The sequence below is a fragment of the Chelon labrosus genome (genome assembly GCF_963514085.1).
Source record: "Chelon labrosus genome assembly, chromosome: 6".
NCBI classification, from domain to species: Eukaryota; Metazoa; Chordata; class Actinopteri; order Mugiliformes; family Mugilidae; genus Chelon; species Chelon labrosus.
Window position 1 is genome coordinate 23203789 of NC_140342.1, and position 18785 is coordinate 23222573.

The 18785-nt window shown below is 43.7% G+C and overlaps 2 protein-coding genes across 2 annotated transcripts; one reads left to right on the forward strand and one right to left on the reverse strand.

Moving 5' to 3' along the window:
- Positions 1-144: 144 nt before the first annotated feature.
- Positions 145-3328, reverse strand: eif3f (eukaryotic translation initiation factor 3, subunit F). The gene is made up of 8 exons (XM_084546836.1): positions 3178-3328; positions 2377-2447; positions 1807-1886; positions 1565-1702; positions 1383-1474; positions 871-1007; positions 422-535; positions 145-314 (listed from the first exon to the last, which is right to left on the reverse strand). The coding sequence occupies exons 1-8, from the start codon at positions 3287-3289 to the stop codon at positions 237-239; spliced, it is 822 nt and encodes a 273-aa protein (XP_084402962.1). The 5' UTR covers positions 3290-3328; the 3' UTR covers positions 145-236.
- Positions 3329-5155: 1827 nt separating this feature from the next.
- On the forward strand, positions 5156-14571 carry kcnj9 (potassium inwardly rectifying channel subfamily J member 9; the record flags this gene model as incomplete). Its single annotated transcript, XM_084547382.1, has 7 exons — positions 5156-5456; positions 7060-7273; positions 8818-9019; positions 10366-10558; positions 10673-10870; positions 12542-12672; positions 14305-14571. The coding sequence occupies 7 exons, from the start codon at positions 5156-5158 to the stop codon at positions 14569-14571; spliced, it is 1506 nt and encodes a 501-aa protein (XP_084403508.1).
- Between the last annotated feature and the right edge of the window lie 4214 nt (positions 14572-18785).

Consider the following 18785-nt stretch of genomic DNA (forward strand, 5'->3'; position numbering starts at 1 on the left):
GTATTAAGCATCTTAAGCAAATGTGAGCCGTCTTAACAAGCAGCTAAGGAACAGAAATTCAAAATGCGCATGTATTGTTCACCTAGAGAAATTGCATTTCATGACACCTGAAACTGAAACCTGAGGGGGAATGAACACCGTATAACTGTTTAACGTCTTTATTTATCTCAGTCAAAAAAAAAAAAAAAAAAAAAAAGGTACAAAAATTAAATATGAATCACTTCAAAGAAATCCGCTCACAGCACCACCAGCTTCTCATTTAGAGCAATCTGCGCTTGGGTGAGATTAGACAGGTAGGTCACCATCAACAGGTCCTGCAACAACAAAAAAAGGATTTAAATTTAAAGACGAGTAACGTGATTATGAGACAAGAGGAGCCCGGAGAGCGGTGACTGCTGGGTAACCTCTGAGGAGAACTTACATTGATGTTGGAATTGAGCATGTTCTCAAAGTCCTCGGCTGGGATGGTGGGCACCTTGTTGACCAGGTCCATCAGGAAACGGCCCACGCTGTTATCTGCCGTCACCTTGCCAGACTGAGACAGACCCAACAGCATTTAGCATTTGCGAAAATTCAAAAATAATCTCTTGAAAGACAACCGACTGATAAAACTTTAAATTGAGCAGAGGTCGTTGCTTTTTTTTTTTTTTTTTTTTAATCACGTACTACATTTCTTCTTTTTAATGTTATTACAAACTCTGTATTTATATTTTTCCCCAGCTGATAAATATAATACATACTGTCATTTTCATGTGTATTTCACTACAAATCCTCAGTCTGAACTGTTCCTATTTATCTTGTTAAAAGCTAACAATCTGTGACCCAGATTTTACTGAAGGAAATACAGTATAAACTAGGCTTAATACTCACCACCACATCCTCAATGTATGCAAGCACAGTGGTCAACATGTCCTGAACCCTTGCTGCAGAGCCAGCCACCTGGGACAGGTCAGAGGTCAGACCCTTGGTACGATTGGGAGACACACGAGTCCTCTGTAGAAGGTCCACTGAAACAGAAGAGGGTTTGTGTTTTACTGTCTATAGTTTACTTTCCCTTGACATTGTTTCATAAAACCCTTGGATCATTTTTACTGAAATACACGTAATTTCCTGCATCCTCTCGTTGGGAGATCTCATAGTAGTCTCAACAAAACTGGCAAGACAAGAAGGCCCAGAGAGAGCACCATCAGACCAGAAAGCTGGATCAGTCAAATTGTTTTTTGGAACTGAAATCTCTTAGTGAGTTGATACTAGAACAAATCGAATTGGCACCTTGTAAATCGGAATCCATTCAGGAAATCAGTAGCACTGTCCAGCTCTTTTTTTATTAACATTCTTCAGATTTTCAAACTGTTGTTTTCATTTATTCTTTATACTCTTACCTCCTATCCTCTCGGTGTCGTAGTAGACATACTTGACAGTCAGCGGGGTGAACATCACACCAACAGTCTTTCCTGGCACACCCATCTGCGCACTGTGGTAGGAGACAAATGAATCCATAAAAACACTGAGTCTGTAATTGACGACAGAAACAAGAGAGTCGCTGAGAAAAACATCAGCCAACCTGACGTAGGCGCGGATGTTCATTTTGCCGCTCTGCAGGGCGCTGTCCACGGTCAGGTGGATGGGGTTGGTGGCCTCACGGCTGTAGTACTCGTGGATGAGCACTGAGTGTTCTGTGATGTCAAAGCCTGTGGCATACCTGTGGGAAAAGATGTCGGCGTTAAAGAACAATGTTTTTACCCCACACCACCACCAAAAAAAAAATTAAAAAATTTAAATGGCAAGTATGATAAATTCACGCACCATCCGATGATGACCTCTGTGGGTGACACCCTCTTGTGAAGCTCATACATGTTCTTGGCAAACTCCATGTCCACAGCAACCTGAAGTAAAAGAGGAGACATTTGACACATGGCCATATCTCTGTCTCTATCTCTACACCTCTACTGTATAAGTTAGGATAAAATAATCCTTTATTTATGCCACAGTGGGAAGATTTGCAGTGTTGCAGCAGCATGCAGTTTAAAGGACAGTGCACACAAAATATTCTACAGAACTAAATCATTGTTCAGTAGTGATTTTTAAAATGTTAAAGGTACTATCTCCAAGAATAAACAAGATGTGTAGTTCAAATAGACATCAAATTTGAGTATCTGACAAAGTGGCAACAACACCAAGACTTCAGTTATTTATATTTTGGTATTTTACATCTTGTTTATATTTTATGCTTATAAAGTGCCACGATTGTATAGTGACGCTAAGATAAAATATCCTTACTGCAGATGTCACACAAGTTTAAGTTCAGTCGCCACTCGATCACTGAGTTAGCATCACACTGTGAATGAACAAGTTTATAGTTTTAAAACAACATACCTCATCTTCTGACTCATTGTGAGGGACAGAGAAACAGTTGGTGACCTCAATGGAGTGCTTGTCAATGGTACCTGAGGAACAAACGTCAAAAATTAGCCATGTTATTTAGAGAGCTAGCAACACACAAGAGGCGAAATTCATGACGAGCCAACAACATTAGCGGATGTCAAAGCTAACAACGTTCGTTCCTAAATGCATTTAAGTCGGATTTTGCCGCACCAAAATCACCATAAAAATAAAAAATGACTTGAGAGATGGTCGGTATTTAATGTTACATGACAATATGAACGAACAAACAGCTGTTACAAGTGATGCCGCTGGCTGTTTTGGCTAGCGAACGGCGGCTAACGCTAGCTGTTTGACTAGCCAACGGTCGATAATGCTAGCTAACGGAAGCTAATGCTAGCAGTTTAGCTAGCTATCTAAGCGTAGCTAATGATGTTTGGTTAGCTAACGGTAGATAACGCTAGCCTTTTGGTTAGCCAACGGTAGAAAACGCTAGCCTTTTGGTTAGCCAACGGTAGAAAACGCTAGCCTTTTGGTTAGCCAACGGTAGAAAACGCTAGCATTTTGGTTAGCCAACGGTAGAAAACGCTAGCATTTTGGTTAGCCAACGGTAGCTAATGCTAGCAGTTTAGCCCGCTAATGCTAGGCAGATGTAGATGTAGCTACTGGGTTCAACCTCAACCAAGCCAGCATGCGTTAGCATCGAAGCTACTAGCCGGCTATCCATCACCTGTTTCATAACAAATCAGTCCAAACAAACGGAGCGACTAATAAGTCATGTTTTTTCTGCTTTACCCAGGAGGGTCCCAATCACACGACTTGCTCCCTCATTTCTTCGCTCGTAAGAGTCGCAGATAGAAGCGAGAACGACGGGGTGAATTTTCACCACTGGCCCGTACACCGACATCTTGGAAAAGGAGGATTGATCACCGGCTTCAGTGGACACATATACCGCCACCTAGAGGCCGGCGGCCGAATAGTGTAATAAAAAAATAATGAATAAGGCTAATTATATAATAAACTTACTGATAAAATTGATTAAGACGATGTACGTGTGACTTTAAGACTTTAAAAAAAAAGTTAATTATATATTTATAATAATTGTAACGTGTTTCAAGGAGTGTAATTGTAAAATTTCCTTGCACAAAAGTAAAAAAATAAACACACACACTATTTTTCCTGTTAAACTGCATCAACATTACATTATTATTATTTTTTTTAATAACTCAAACTGCTCTGTATTATAGCTGCAGCTCTTTAAAGCATGAGGTGTTGATGTGATTTTATTATAAGGTGGATCACAAAAGGCCTTCCTCGTCCCTGAGCCGTGCAGACAGCTGAGAGGGGGTCTGGCAGCCAGCGGAGAGGAGGGACACGACTGTCCCCTCTGTTGTGGAAATGAGGAGCAGGCAGGGTTGATAGGGGCTGGGCTGATGACAGCATCCTCCGCCGCTCACAGGCTCCACACCTGACTCCGTCAAGATGCACAGATGATGGAGCTCTCCGCGCTGCCGGGTTATCCTGTCGCCACCATTTCGCACGACCACTGCCCCGAAACACATGTTCTACAGCCAGCCCCAATGGCTGAGCCTGAATTGTTGCTTAATTCTGCAGCGAGTGGGCTGATCGCCGTGGATTTACTGTGAGTGGTCGGATCGAGGTGGTCTTTTCTTTTTCTTTTTGTTTTTTTTTTTCCTGGTAAAGCGAACAGGAGTGGACTGATGCTGCTGCTGCGTCGCGGGTAAACACCAGAAATGGGTGTCATCGAGTCATTTCTACCGACCCCGGCTCCTCGTCCTTGGACCGGATTCTTCCCATGATAAAACATCTGCCCGATCCGCGTCTTACACGTCTACAAGTTGCCTCACTGAGCAGGTAGGATCTGGTTCATTCTGCCATTAAGCCTGGTCGTTTGCTTTCTATTGGCTGACTCACAGTCACCCTTCAACAGAGAGGCTATTTCTGATCCATCCATCAGGCGTAGTGCGTCATCTTGATTGTCACCATCAGTCTCCTCTTGCGTCCATTCGCCCAATTGTGTCCAAATGGACGCGCATCACCATCGCCGAGGCTATACAGCTAGAGGACACCATTTTACTGGGCAAATATGCCAGGGACGTGTCTCACTGTGGCAATATGCATATTTAACTCTTCTCCTCATTATGTAAGAAATCTCCCATATTTTTATATATAAGCTGTGAATCCAACACATTTAAAATAGCAGTAAGTACACTTACACAACACAAGCGCACATGCATGGGCCACACACACACACACACACATACCCCAAGGCATTGTATGAAACAGCTAAAGTGGCTGTAATGTCCACATGTCACGTTGTTCTCAAGGATTAGGATGTCTTTCAAAGAATGCGTCTTGTGTTGAGTTTAAAAACCGTGTAAGACAAACCCTGAAATGTTTTTATTTTCCTCCGTGCTTTGTGTCAAATCACGAGGACAAGAGGTGAACTGCATGCCCTTAAAGTACAAAATAGCACGCACGTCCAAGTGTATTAAATGAAGCTCCCATCTCCTTTAAAGCGATCATTCGTCAGTGAATTACCGTGACAGCGAAGCAGCTAATCCATGCGGTGGACTCGTTTTATCATTGTGCTCTTCTCCTTTATTCCAGGCTTCAGTCAAGCAAACAAATGGTCCAATCAATAGCCACTGGACAGAGTCTGCCATAGGGAGGATATCAATAACGCACAAATTACGCCTCACACACAAACACACACACACACACACATAAATATATATTTTTAAGCAAAGCCATGGCGCTGGAGAACTCTGTCTTCCCCTCCCGTCCCGACTCCCTCTCTCTCCCCGTGGAGGAGAAGGGGGAAGGGGAAGGAGCGGAGGAGGCCACCAAGGCCGCGGTCCCCACGGAAGTCTTCAGCCTGTCCGAGGAGCTGGGCCACGTCGTCACCACGGAGACGACGCCTTCCCCGCCGCCGTCGGCCAAGGTCAGCAGGTCGTTCCAGGACAAGCTGGCCGAACGGGAGGCCAACGCCAACCAGCACAGGAAGAAGACCCAGGAGAAGCCGGAGAAGGAGAGGGGACGATTCGGGTGGCGTGAGTGTCCCTTCTTGTCTTTGATGGAAGTTTTGTTTCCTTGACTGAATGTTGTCTGTTGTTGTTTAACTTCACCAAAGACGTCGAACTGTTGACTCACTCTAGATCAACATTCGCTCTACATCCACATTGACTGCGCCTCCTTCTCCTCCCCATGTATCTTGCTGTAGTAGAGGCTTCTCTAATTTGGACGCCGCTGCAGCTCTTCACCCCTCGGCGATTTCAACCGTCTCGCAAATATTGTTTTTCCGAAAGTTCAGCCACCCCGTCTGAAGCCTAAAACCTAAAAACACAGTTAATTAAAGAACCGCGATGAGATGTGTTTGGAGATCTGTGTTTTTTTTTTGTGTGAATACTAAAACACCACCCTCCAAAAAAGCTGAAAACAAACACAACTGGGCTTGGAGATCCGAGTAGATTCTTCACTTCTAAAAGACTGGTGGAGATCTGGGGTTTAAACAGGAACATCTGTGGGTGATGCTCACCTAAAACCCACTGGACTCAGGTCTGTTAACGACCAGATAGATACTTGTCGTCGGAGGAAACTGTTAACGACCCATCATCAGCCCAAGACTCCAGTCTCAAGGTGTGAAACGTTTTGGAGACAGATTATCTCAGTGCTTTTCCAGTTTGACACAGATGGCTCAACAGCAGGAGAACCAGCACGTCAGGAGACGATTCAGAGGTCCACCTGCACCCTGGTGGACGAAGGAAACACTCCTCTGGAGACAACAACGTCCACATTTTAGCCAGAGAAGACGGATGGTTGGAAAGAGGAGTAAAGGAAGACATCTATGTCAAACTGGAAAACCCCTTCTTTGATCGTGGGGAGGTGGACCGAGATGTAATCTGCCATCAGTCTATAACACAGTCTGAACGTCTGTCCCCAAAATGTTTCACACTTTGAGACTGGAATCAAACTGTTTCCTTCAACTACAGGTAAATATCTCGTCGATAACAGACCACAGTCATGTCAGCCTACTCCCTACCAGCCTTTCAGAACTGAAGAAGACACTTGGATGAAACGTCTTCAAGAAAATCCACAAGTCCAGTTGTCTAAGAAAACTCAAAGGACTTCCAGAGTCGTCGGCTTGCCGAAAGAAATATTCACGCATAGCAGGAAAGTCACCAGAGAAAAGGTTACTTAAGTCCGATCTTTTAGCTTTCCGTCTCTCTCCGAGTGTTTGATGACGTTGTCCCGTCGCACTTCGTCTTGCTTTCTTTTCCTCACCTGTCTGTTCCTATTTCAGTTTTCCCTTCTTCACCAGCCAGGCTTTCCTCTGAGAGAAACTGCAGCTCTCCGAGTAGCTTCGTCCCTTGACACCTCCCCGTGTTTATCCTCAAATCTCTCCCAGCCTTTGTTCATCTCCCATCCTCTGTCTGTTGTAGCTTGAAACGGGAAAACCTTTCAGAAATTTAGAAAGCCCGCCCTTGCTTTGTGTTTTCTAAGGCTTCTGAAAGCGTTTCTTGGAAATGGGGTTATGAGACCGCTGTTTCATGCTAAGGAAGTCACAAAAATGAGGCTTTCCTACAAGCCTTACATATTTCTATCTAACAGTCTTCTCCTTTGTATCTTCGATGTCCCCCTCGGTTCCTTCACCAGCCCGGGCTCGGCGTAAGAGACAGCGCTACGTCGAGAAGAACGGTCGCTGCAACGTGCAGCACGGTAACATGCGGGAGACGTATCGCTACCTGACGGACATCTTCACCACGCTGGTGGACCTCAACTGGCGCTGCTCGCTCTTCGTCTTCGTCATGGCCTACGCCGTCACATGGCTCTTCTTCGGGGCCATCTGGTACCTCATAGCCTACTGTAGGTAAGACTCCTGATTGAGCAAGTCACAGACATTTATTGGTCTGGATCTCTTTGACGCTGAGCCACGGAGGAGGCTGCAAAGCTACATTGAGACTGAACACATCTCGTTAGAAATCCCAGCGACAGTACGTGTGACCGAAAATACTCTTATTCACCCACATGTCTGTACGTCCAACAAGATGCTAAGTAAAGAACATTGACAATCTTGTGACAGTTCAGTGTTCTGCTGGGAAGCTTCTGGACCTGGCATTCATTCATGTGGATGTTACTTAGACATGTAGCACCCACCTAGACCAGACAAGGCACCCCCACCCCATAGCAATGACACTCCTTGATGGCAGCAACAATATTGGTTTAGGAGCAACTTAAAAAACATGAAGAACAGCACAAGGTGTTGACCTGGCCTCCAAATTCACTAGATCCCAAACTGATCAAGTATCTGTGGGATGATCCACAGAGGACTCTCCCCTCAACCCATAGGACACCACAGGAGACCCTCAGAAGGTCCATGTCCATTCTCTGATGAGTCACAACTGTTCTGGAGGCACAAGGGAGACCTACACAATATTAAGAAGGTGGTCATAATGTTATGTCTGATCGGTATACAAGCACAGTCTGGTAATTGATGAGTTTTAGAAGGGGCTTGCTTCTTTGTGCTAAGCTAAGCTACCCATCTAATAGCTATAGAATCACACTCAGCAGACAGCTTGTGAATCGATCCTCTCATCAAACCCTCATAATTCCCAGATGTCAGATTATTACTTTAATGAGATCATCAGGCGTTTTAGACATTTTTGCAACCGAGGCTTTTCAGCCAAAAAAAAAAAAGAAAAGAAAAAAAGCAGATGACAAAGCAGTATTATTATTATTATTACGCCGTATATCATCACGACGCGCCACCCCTTCGCTAGACGCGTCTACTCGATGGATCCCCCGCTTTAATTAGCTAACGTATTCCTCTCGTAAAGCTGCGACCTTTTTATATCCATTACAGGCCGTTTTAATGCGTGCCAGAGAGCTGTCGGTGTTGCCGCAATTCCCTGGTCACCAACACAGGTCAATAAAAGTAATAGATTATATAAATTACTTAACACCACTTTCATTAATTAGCCCTCCCCCTGTGGCTGGATCTGTGTTAAATTAGGAACATCAGCCTGCGTTGTTTGAAAGGAAGTTGTTTCTGGCGCAGGACTGAAGAAATTCCAGCAGATGTTGTGTGTGCGATGAAAAACGATGAAAGGTAGTTTCATTTTTTTTAAGCAGGATGGAGAAAAAGTGGCAGCGCAAACGTTACGTTAATCCCCCCGGTTAAATCTGGTGAACAGGATTACTCCTATTCATTACTGGCTGAAAGGAGGTGGCACATTTAAAAGGAGAGAGATGAGCCGTCATCTATATATTTCCGCACCTCGGGTCTAAAAATATAAATCTTCTCACTCTCTTGTCTATTTTTCCCTCCCGACACCCACTTTGTCACCTACCGCCTCCCCCTCTCCCCTCCTCTCTTCTCCCTCTCACATGTCCTCCCCCCCTTTTCTTCCCAAGGGGTGATCTGGACCATCTGGAGGATGAGACGTGGACGCCGTGCGTCAACAATGTCAACGGTTTCATCTCGGCCTTCCTCTTCTCGATCGAGACGGAGACCACCATTGGCTACGGCCACCGCGTCATCACCGACCAGTGTCCAGTGGGCACCATGCTGCTGCTGCTACAAGCAATACTGGGATCAATGGTCAACGCCTTCATGGTGAGCGCCAGGGGAAATTAGATTTAAAAATCACTAGAAAGACGGTTATGATGATTTTGGAGAAGAAATATAGACATTAAAGCTCAGATAAATTAAATATTATGAATCATATGATTACTGGAAACACCTGTATACACAGATCAGCCACAACATTATGACCACTGACAGTAGACGTGAATAACATTGACCATCTTGTAACAATTCAGTGTTCTGCTGGGAAACTTTTGGACCTGGCCTTCATTGGTGTGGATGTTACTTAGACATGTAGCACCCACCTAGACCAGACCAGGCACCCCCACCCCATAGCAATGACACTCCTTGATGGCAGCAGCCATCCCCAGCAGGATGCAGCCTGACACAGGCACACACACAAAAACACTTTAGGAACAACTAAAAAAACATGAAGAACAGCACAAGGTGTTGACCTGGCCTCCAAATTCACTAGATCCCAAACTGATCAAGTATCTGTGGGACGATAAACAGAGGCCCCTCCCCTCAAAGGCCCCCCCACTAACAACATTGTGTTACCAGACACCACAGGACACCCTCAGAAGGTCCATGTCCATTCTTTAATGAGTCACAGCTGTTTTGGAGGCACAAGGGAGACCCTACACAATATTAGGAAGGTGGTCATATTGTTATGCATGAATGGTGTATGATGATTTTGCCCAGTTAACTTGAAATTCATGTCACGCAAAAGTTTCTATACTTAGTATTATTTACTCATTCAAATAAAATAATATTATTCGTTTTGTTTGCGGATCTGACACAAGGAAAGAAAAAACACAATAAATTGGTTTTCAGATTCTGAGCCGATGTTAAAATCAGTGTAATTACTTTTAGCAAATAAAACAGTTTGACCTGAGTGTGTTTGATTAAACAGAGATTTAACTGAATTAAACGTCTTTCTTGGGCCTTGAGAAAGGAATGAACGAAATGACACCAGTTCTGTGCAGATGGTATTCCTCCTGAAAGATTTACTTTGAAAGTGCTGATGAAGTTCATTTTATTTTTGCACAGAGTAAGCAGTCTTTTGATGGGGATGAGCTCACACACACACACCAGACGTCCAGGGTGAATCATGTTTATGCATGTTCGCGAGCTGGAAACATGCCACGTTAACAACTGACAGTCATGATGTTTTAGTATGCATTAAAAATGGAGGCTAACTCAAGTGTCACTGCCGGTTTAAAATATCGAAAACTAGAAATGGCGAGCTTAGCGCTTCATGTGTTCAGGAAGCTGTTTGGCCTGAGGTGTTAATTACTCAGAATACAGAATGACACGAGATGCCGTACGCTTAAAATGAACCCCCTGCTATTCTCCACTTCCTCTTCTTCGTCCAGGTCGGCTGCATGTTCGTCAAGATCTCGCAGCCCAACAAGCGAGCCGAGACGCTGGTGTTCTCCAAGCACGCCGTCATCTCCCTGAGAGACGACAAGCTCTGTCTCATGTTCAGGGTGGGCGACCTAAGGAGCTCCCACATCGTCGGGGCCAACATGAGGGCCAAGCTCATCAAGTCCAAGCAGACTCAGGAGGGTGAGACGATTTACTCTTTACTTTTTGCTTTAACGTTTTTCGCGGTGGAACGGCTCTACCTGATCCTAATCCTTACTGATGTGGACGACTGTCCGTCCCTGTCTTCTCCTCCAGGCGAGTTCATCCCCCTGGACCAGACAGACATCAGCGTGGGCTTCGAGACGGGCGACGATCGCCTCTTCCTGGTCTCGCCGCTGGTGATTTCCCACGAGATCGACGTTCACTCGCCCTTCTGGGACATGTCGCAGTCCCAGCTGGAGAAGGAGGACTTTGAGATCGTGGTCATCTTAGAGGGGATGGTGGAGGCAACCGGTGAGAAACTTTGATTAATGTTGTTTAAAGGCGACAAATAGAATCTAAAGTCTGATATTTTTGTACACCGTGCAGGAAAATGAATACATTACTCCTGGAGAATAAATGTTTATTGACCTGCAGCTGCTTTTAATTTAAAATGTATGAGGCTAAGCAAACAATACCATTAGCAACATTTTCTCCTGATTTACTGCCGGAGCTTTTTGTGGTGTAAAGTGATAAAGGTGCTATAAAACATAAAAACTTAACGGCGTTACATTGTATGATGAATAATACCCCGCAATTTAATTTGACTGTAAAGTTCCACTGTCCGCGGTGCTGTAAATGCATGTTTGGCTGCGTCAACCAGAAGCGAGCATTAGCAAAATTAATCTCGCCGAAGCGTGCGGCGGCGCGATGTGACACTAATACCGTCGCTGTTTTTAACAGAAAGCGGCGCTTCTAAAACTGTCCATTAGAGAATGAAAACTCCTCTTCCAGGATGATGAGTTCAGAGCACGCCATTTTTTTTTTTGTCTTGAAAGCTGTTTCAGGAAGCGTGTGTCGTGATTATGTGGGGTTTTATGCACTGCGCTGCGACTGTTTTTATAAGCGAGGAGCTAAAATAGAGAGACGTCTACCCCGGAGCAAAGAACACAGCCTTACTGTGCTCACTCACTCTTGATTAATCATCACCTAAAAGTATTAAATGTGAATTTGTTGCTGATAATTGAGACTTTCTGCTGTCTAAAGAGCTGTTTTGAACACATATTAAGGATTACAGTAGGGTTAAAGGGGAACTACTGTTTTTTTACAACCTGGACCTTATTTCTAGCATAAAATATGGTAATTTACTCACCCATATAACTTTTGTGTCATTTGCACTCCTTCAGGAGATAATTAGATCAGCGTATATCCATTTAGCGGGAGTGACTGGGGCATCGAAAACTGCTAGCTTACAGGTAAACAAGCCGACCATCTACAGACCCCTTGATGATGATAACAGGTAACTCCGGATTCAACGGGGAATAGCACTAGCGTGTCATAATAAATATTGACAAAATGAACGAGTTTCGCTGTAGATAATGCGTCATTTAGAGGCTGCGTCTCGGTGCCCCATTCACTCCCACTATATGGATATACGCTGATCTAATTACTTCCTAAACGAGTGCAAATGACACAAAAGTTATATGGGTGAGTAAACGACCGTATTTTATGCTAGAAATAAGGTCCAGGTTGTAAAAAACAGTAGTTCCCCTTTAAAGTGGCCCATTTTACTCACTGAAAATTAAAAAAATAAACAGTTTAAACAGAAACAAGTATCCGGATAGCAGCTAACCCTTGAACTGTTTGGACGGGCTGTTTTCCTTTATCCACTTCTCATATATCGCTTATGTGAAATTCATTCTACGAGGATCGAGTACTCATCTGTATGTATCAGAGCTATTCATGAGGTAAAGGTGGCCTCTCTGCCCACTGCAAATATTGATTCCCTTAGTCAGAGGGCTGTGCTACAAAGAAGAAGCTGACAGTCGTAACTCAAAATTCATACCGCGACATCGTGCAGATAAAACTGTGACTAAGCGGCTGAATTAATTATTTCTCGCCACAAACGAGCGCTGTTTTATTTGTCAGGCACAAGATGAATGAGTTTCCACAGCCGCTGGTTTGTTTGTTTGTTTGTTCTTGCAGGCATGACGTGCCAGGCGAGGAGCTCCTACCTCACGGAGGAGGTGATGTGGGGTCACAGGTTCAGCCCGATGATGTCCCTGGCAGAGGGCTTCTTCGACATCGACTACGGGGCCTTTCACCACACGTTTGAGGTAACGCCTCCCAAGGCTGGGGTGACACACACACAAATATTTTCTGGATGATAATAATAATTCATGGTTGGCGGCACAACTTGCCATTCAGTATTCGTTTAAATAATTTAAATAAACATCGACACACAAAGTTTAGATTCAGTGTTAGTGAGTGTGAAAACTTTTCTGCAAGATCTCTGAGAGAGGACACTGGAACAAATCCTTCTCTGTTATCCCTATTCCTGTCTCCACCTACGTGTGTAACCATCAGCTGAATTCTCACACATCTCTTGAGGTTGCTGAAAGGCATGCTGGGAAATGTAGGAACTTGGACTAAGCTTCTTTGCACTGCTCATTAACAGAAGCCAACAGGAATGGAGCATACAAAAACAAAACAAAGCACAAAAAGTAACACAGTAAAATGTCATAAAAGTTGTTAAACGTGATTTTAACCTGAATTTACAATGATCAGATTCCCATTTGACTTTTATACGTGAGTTTATAGGACACCTGACCATGTTCCATAGATGAAGTCATAGTTAATAGTAGGATTAAGAATTTACACTCATGACATGCTGATGTTTAGGAGGTGTGATCACCCTATTAGTTTAGCATGTTAGCACAAGCTAATACTGAGGGGTAGTAGACAGCTGAGGCCGTTGGGAATGGAATTAGTTCTGCAGATTCATTCTAGCTGGAGCCTATCCCAGCTGACATCGGACGAGAGGCGGGGTCCACCATGGACAGGTCGCCAGTCTGTCGCAGGGCTAACGCAGAGAGACAGACAACCCAGTTTTGCAGATATTTGAGGAAAAAATTAAGTACTGGACGAAGGTGACCTGTTGATGAACGTTTACCTGACTGCTGTCTGAGGACCTTTGAAAGCTAGTAAGCAGTTAGTGTAGATAGCTATGCAGTTAGCATGTTTTCTTGCCATATTTTGTGCATTAAAAGTGTACACCGTTGTTGTTTTGAGTGGTTGTCATGGCAGTGGTTAGTCATCCTGTTTCTATAGCCCGTTCAAATAACTAAAACCAAACTTCTCAGAACATACATCAACATTATATTAACTACCTAAAATGACTGAAACCATCTTTGAAAAAATATATATATATTTGACGTGTACTTCAGTGTTTTAGTTTGGCCCAAGTCCCGCCCACTAACATGGAAGAGGTGGAGCTTATGACCTATACTGCAGCCAGCCACCAGGGGGAGCTCTACTTGACTTGGCGTCACCTCTGAGGAGCTGTCATGGTGGCCACTTTTTTTACATCCGTTTCTACATTTTATGCTCCACACCAACTTTCTCTGACAAAAAGTCACTGTTGGGGCTTTCTTCCAGACTGGAAGCTGCCGGTAGTTTCTCACAGGTTGCTGACAGGTTGAACCACGGTGGTTTTAGCTACAAGCTATAAGTAGAATGGATTGTCTTGAGCTGTGATCCTGCAGCCTCATGAGAATCCAGCTGCCTCACGAGGTGACTGTCTGTACCGACAGCTATCGCAATATTTCCCTCAACCAAATTATTAGGATTCATGAATGATTGTTATGAAGACCAGAAACACCTGACCATCTTCTATGAAATCTCTTCACATATTAGTAAAGGTATTAAGCGTCTGTCAACTCACACGTTTCTACCTCTCCCCCCACTAGGTGGACACGCCCTCCTGCTCCGCACGAGAGCTCTCATTGGCCGCGGCCAGACTGGACGCTCACCTCTACTGGTCCATCTCCAGCAGACTGGACGAGGAGCCCACCCTGACCAACCCGGCGGCCAAGCAGCCGGACGGCGGCTCGGCCAACAGCAAAGGAGGCGAGCCGACCTTCGTCGTCGGGGAGATGACCGACATCCAGGAGCAATCAGGACTGGGCGAGCTGAACGGCAGCGTCGCCACGGACCAATCCGAATCAGAGGCCTAGAACAGAGAATGTTTACAGAGACCCTCGGTATATCGCCACCACATCACAGTTACTGTCGGCAGAACCTTTTTGTTTCAAGGCAAACGATTAGTTTCATTTCTAGTCTCTGTTCTGCAGTGTATGCCATATCTTCCTCTGTTACCACACGAAAGAGTTTATTTCTTGATATTTTGTCTTTTATTTGTGCATTTGTCTTTGTTTGTAGTGTACTGTACTCTCTCTTTGTTGCGTTAGCTCCGATCACCCTTGCCTATATCTACATTTAAATGACAAAACTATGCTTTAGGTGGGGTCAACAGATGGGACAACCCGAGGCCCGAGGCCATTCGTCTCGTGGGGCACGAAGATGACAAGTGTATGGGTTGTTCACATTTAGATGCTTTACTTTCTCCTGCACACTACCGCTACTAGATTATAATTAAGAAACGTTAGAAACCTCCTTTAGATGGAAATATTGTTAGGAGATTTATTGCACGTCCGTCAGGGTGGGAAAGTAAAGAGTAATATTCGTTTGAAGGAAGCTTCACTCGACAAATAAAACATCATTCGGTGCTAGATAAATGTAAATTTCCGTGGACACCGCGGCTAGTTTCCCGCCCTGAACGCGTTCTTATCTTTTTCGCGAGGCACAAAGTATTATATTTATCAACGACCCTGATATAAATGTGCTAAACTGCGTAGCTGCACTCAACACTTTGTGTCTGAAACAAACCTTTAATATAGAAACACGGAGGCTTCGTCTCATATATGGCGCGAGCAGCACAAGGGTTTATGTTATCTATCGTTTGTCCATCTAGTAGAAACTAAAAGCACAACAGTGACCTGCTCAGTTCAGCCCAGACTCTTCTGCTTCTCTTGCTGCTGTGTACATACAGTATGTGGCCATTTTTACTTGATGTTTTTAATATTTAATATAACACATCGACTAGAATTAATAAACTACACTATATTCCTTCAGCACGTGTGTCGGCTTGTGTGTTTGTCTGAGGAGGAGCTACGTATATGAACGCAGCTTTAGTTTAGCCGCCATTTTATTTGCCTATTTGCATTTGTCCTAAATGATATCGCAGTACATTTGTACAACATAAAACAACAAATTACAATAAGTTCAGCTTTGATTTCAGAGACACATTTTCATACTTGTAAACTAATTTAAATTTATCTGGAAGTTCATTTCCATATTAAAGGTTTACAAGTAAAACTTACGGCCATGTTAGAAAATATGAACAGCAATGCAGCTGTAAAGATAATGAAGTAGTTTTTATTTTAATACAGGACTTTGAAGCTTTTATTTCAATAATTTGATGCAGCAGCAAATAATTAAACCTAAAATCTACTCCTACCTAACTTAATAATGTGTCTTTTTGTTACGTAGTACATTACAGATATATAATAAGTTAGAAGAAATGCTGGATAAGTGTTTAGGTCATTTACTTGAGTAAAGCAAACGGAAAAATCTATTAAAAGTAAAAGTCTTGTACTGAAAATGTTACTAAAGTCAACTTAAGACGCAAGAAAACGTACATTTATTACTTGAAAATAAATATTTAACATGTCGGTAACTATTCAGTACTATATACAGCTTTTATGCACTCGCTTGCCAAAACATTAGGTACACAAATTCCTTTCAACACAACAGCCCTGCCCAGGGGATAGATTAGATTGATTGTAGATTGGTGTCAGGATTGAGGGAGGGGGGACACAAAAGTTTTTTTTGCCGGTATGCAACTCATACCATGCCACCATACAGCAAACATTATTTGTTCCACCATTTCGTTTTAGATGTGAATCTAAAATGTGAAAAATGTGAAGTCTGAAAATACATTTGTTCAATTTCGAATGATTCAGGTTATATTTATTGGTGGGGACAATTCATGTTTTTCAGAAACTGGGCGGGACATGTCCCCCTGTCCCCCCCGGGAACTGCACCCATGGCCCCGCCCTCCATGACGGTTACAATGTTCTCGAAAAGTCTTGAAATATGAGTATCTGCTGGAAACATTAGCCATTTGTATAAGCACTGCTGTTATTATTTTAAAGTTAATCCTGCATTTCTTCCTCCATTCCTCCAAATATAAAGTAATCAATTACCTCATAGATTTACTTTAGTGCAGAGCTTGCTGCTTACTTTCCCGTCACTCTGTATAAAGTCTTAACCACAACCTTCCGCTTTTCTTTACTTCTTTAATAAACACTTTTTTTTTTTGGCTCTAATTGTGTATAACCAAATGCTGATTAGATGATAAACTACAATTCAACCGTATTCAACTTTTTACCTCTGATTCCTGTAAAACCTAACAGAGCCATGTGTCCCATTAGGGATTCATGGCACCAGGAGAAGTCAGCATATTGGGTTACTAGGCAGAATCTTTGCTTTAAAAAAAAAAAAACTGAAGACGAAGAAGAAGCAGCAGCAGCAGCAGAAGAAGAAATGTCTTTCTCTGTTTTGGCTGCTAGATGGCGGTAAAGATCCCACACATCCTCCCTGCCTCCTCCTCCTCCTCCTCCTCCTCCTCCAGCCCAGTCACACGGCCCTATTGGCGTGTAATGAGATGGGGTCCCCGTCTCAGCTGTCTCCAAGGCAACCGGGGCTGGGGACAGGGAGAGGGCAGAGTGTGTGCGTTGATGTGTGTTTGAACTGGACCTTCGCGACTGATAACGGGGGGGGGAGTTTATGAGGACTGTCAGAGCTGATGTGAGGTTTGGGTTTGATATTTGTGTGAGAAAAGGACGACGGTGACGCCTGGCAGTGACCTTCAGGTGGAAAACAACGGACGCCCTTGACATTGAAGTCGTGGAGGACAGTGACTGGTTCCTGCATTTATTTTACCTGATAACAACTTCAAACAACAGCACAAGTTTCAGCATCTCAATAAACGTTTTTGAAGCGTCTGTGTGTGTGTGTTTTCTAGGTTTTGGCTCACATTGTACGAGACGCCGTGAACGGGATGAGACACGTTTTGTTTCAGAGGAAAAAGGCAAAAAACAAAAGTGCAAGTTTAATAGTTTCCAGTGATTTTCTGTTTGCCCCAGAGTTTGAACCCCGCGTGCCATTTCCAGCTTCTAATTGTGATTTTAATGAGAGGCTGTTTTGCATGATCCCCCCGCTGAGCTGAAATCAATGTTTCTCTTGATGGAAGGAAGTCATGACAGTCTCCTTTCAGTCTAGGCGGGCGAAGACAGGCAGGAGGAACTGTATGAAAATAGTAGAAATAAAGCATTATCATTTGCTCACTGACCAGCAGCTGCTACGAGACTTTTGCGAGATGAGTTTTTTGGAGTTTGCAAATCTCCTCACGCAAAACTAAACACTCAAAGTCGTTACAAAATTAGATCTAAAGGTCTAATTAAGATAAAGGGTTTTATAGTCCTGATAAATATTAACATTCAAGCCAGGAGCAATGATGATCATTAGCATGTCTTCTGTTGTTCATTAAAGCTGCTCTAATCTAGCCTGGAAACCAGACAGGCTGTCCTTGGCCAAAAGATTTTAGGTAGAAAGTTGGTCTGGAGTCACTCCAGTGGGGACTGATTATGTTCTGGCAAATATCTGTCAGGCCAATCAAATCATTCGGGGCAAGATTTATGTGGTGATTGACAGAAGAGCAGCAGCAACATATAGTAGTTATGCACATCATCTGAGCACACAAAACTGGTCGTAGGACTGTCCAATTGTGTGTAAAATCAAAATGTAGTGTTACCAAATTGAGAGTTTCTGCAATAATTAATACAATCGGTCAGCCACAACATTATGACCAGGAACAGGAGAAGTACATTCCATTGACCATCTTGTGACAATTCAATGTTCTGCCGGGAAACTTTTGGACCTGGCATTCATTCATGTGGATGTTACTTAGACATGTAGCACCCACCTAGACCAGACCAGGCACCCCACCCCATAGCAATGACACTCCTTGATGGCAGCAGGCACACACACAAAGGCTTTACTCAAAAAAACAAAAAAAACATGAAGAACAGCACAAGGTGTTGACCTGGCCTCCAAATTTGCTAGATCCCAAACTGATCAAGTATCTGTGGGATGATCCACAGAGGTCCTTCTCCTCAAAGGCCCCCCACTAACAACATTGTGTTGCCAAATACCACAGGACACCCTCAGAAGGCCCGTGTCCATTCTCTGATGAGTCACAACCATTTTGGAGGCACAAGGGAGACCTACACAATATTAGGAAGGTGGTCATTATGTTATGCCTGAT

Bases quoted from the DNA above. Each gene is read 5' to 3' on its own strand.
- eif3f (XM_084546836.1), bottom strand. From the start codon at position 3,289: ATGTCGGTGTACGGGCCAGTGGTGAAAATTCACCCCGTCGTTCTCGCT. The intron at 1,475-1,564 runs GTTGGCTGATGT...CTCCTACCACAG, and splicing joins AACATCCGCGCCTACGTCAG to TGCGCAGATGGGTGTGCCAG. The intron at 315-421 runs GTAAGTTCTCCT...TTGTTGTTGCAG, and splicing joins TGCTCAATTCCAACATCAAT to GACCTGTTGATGGTGACCTA.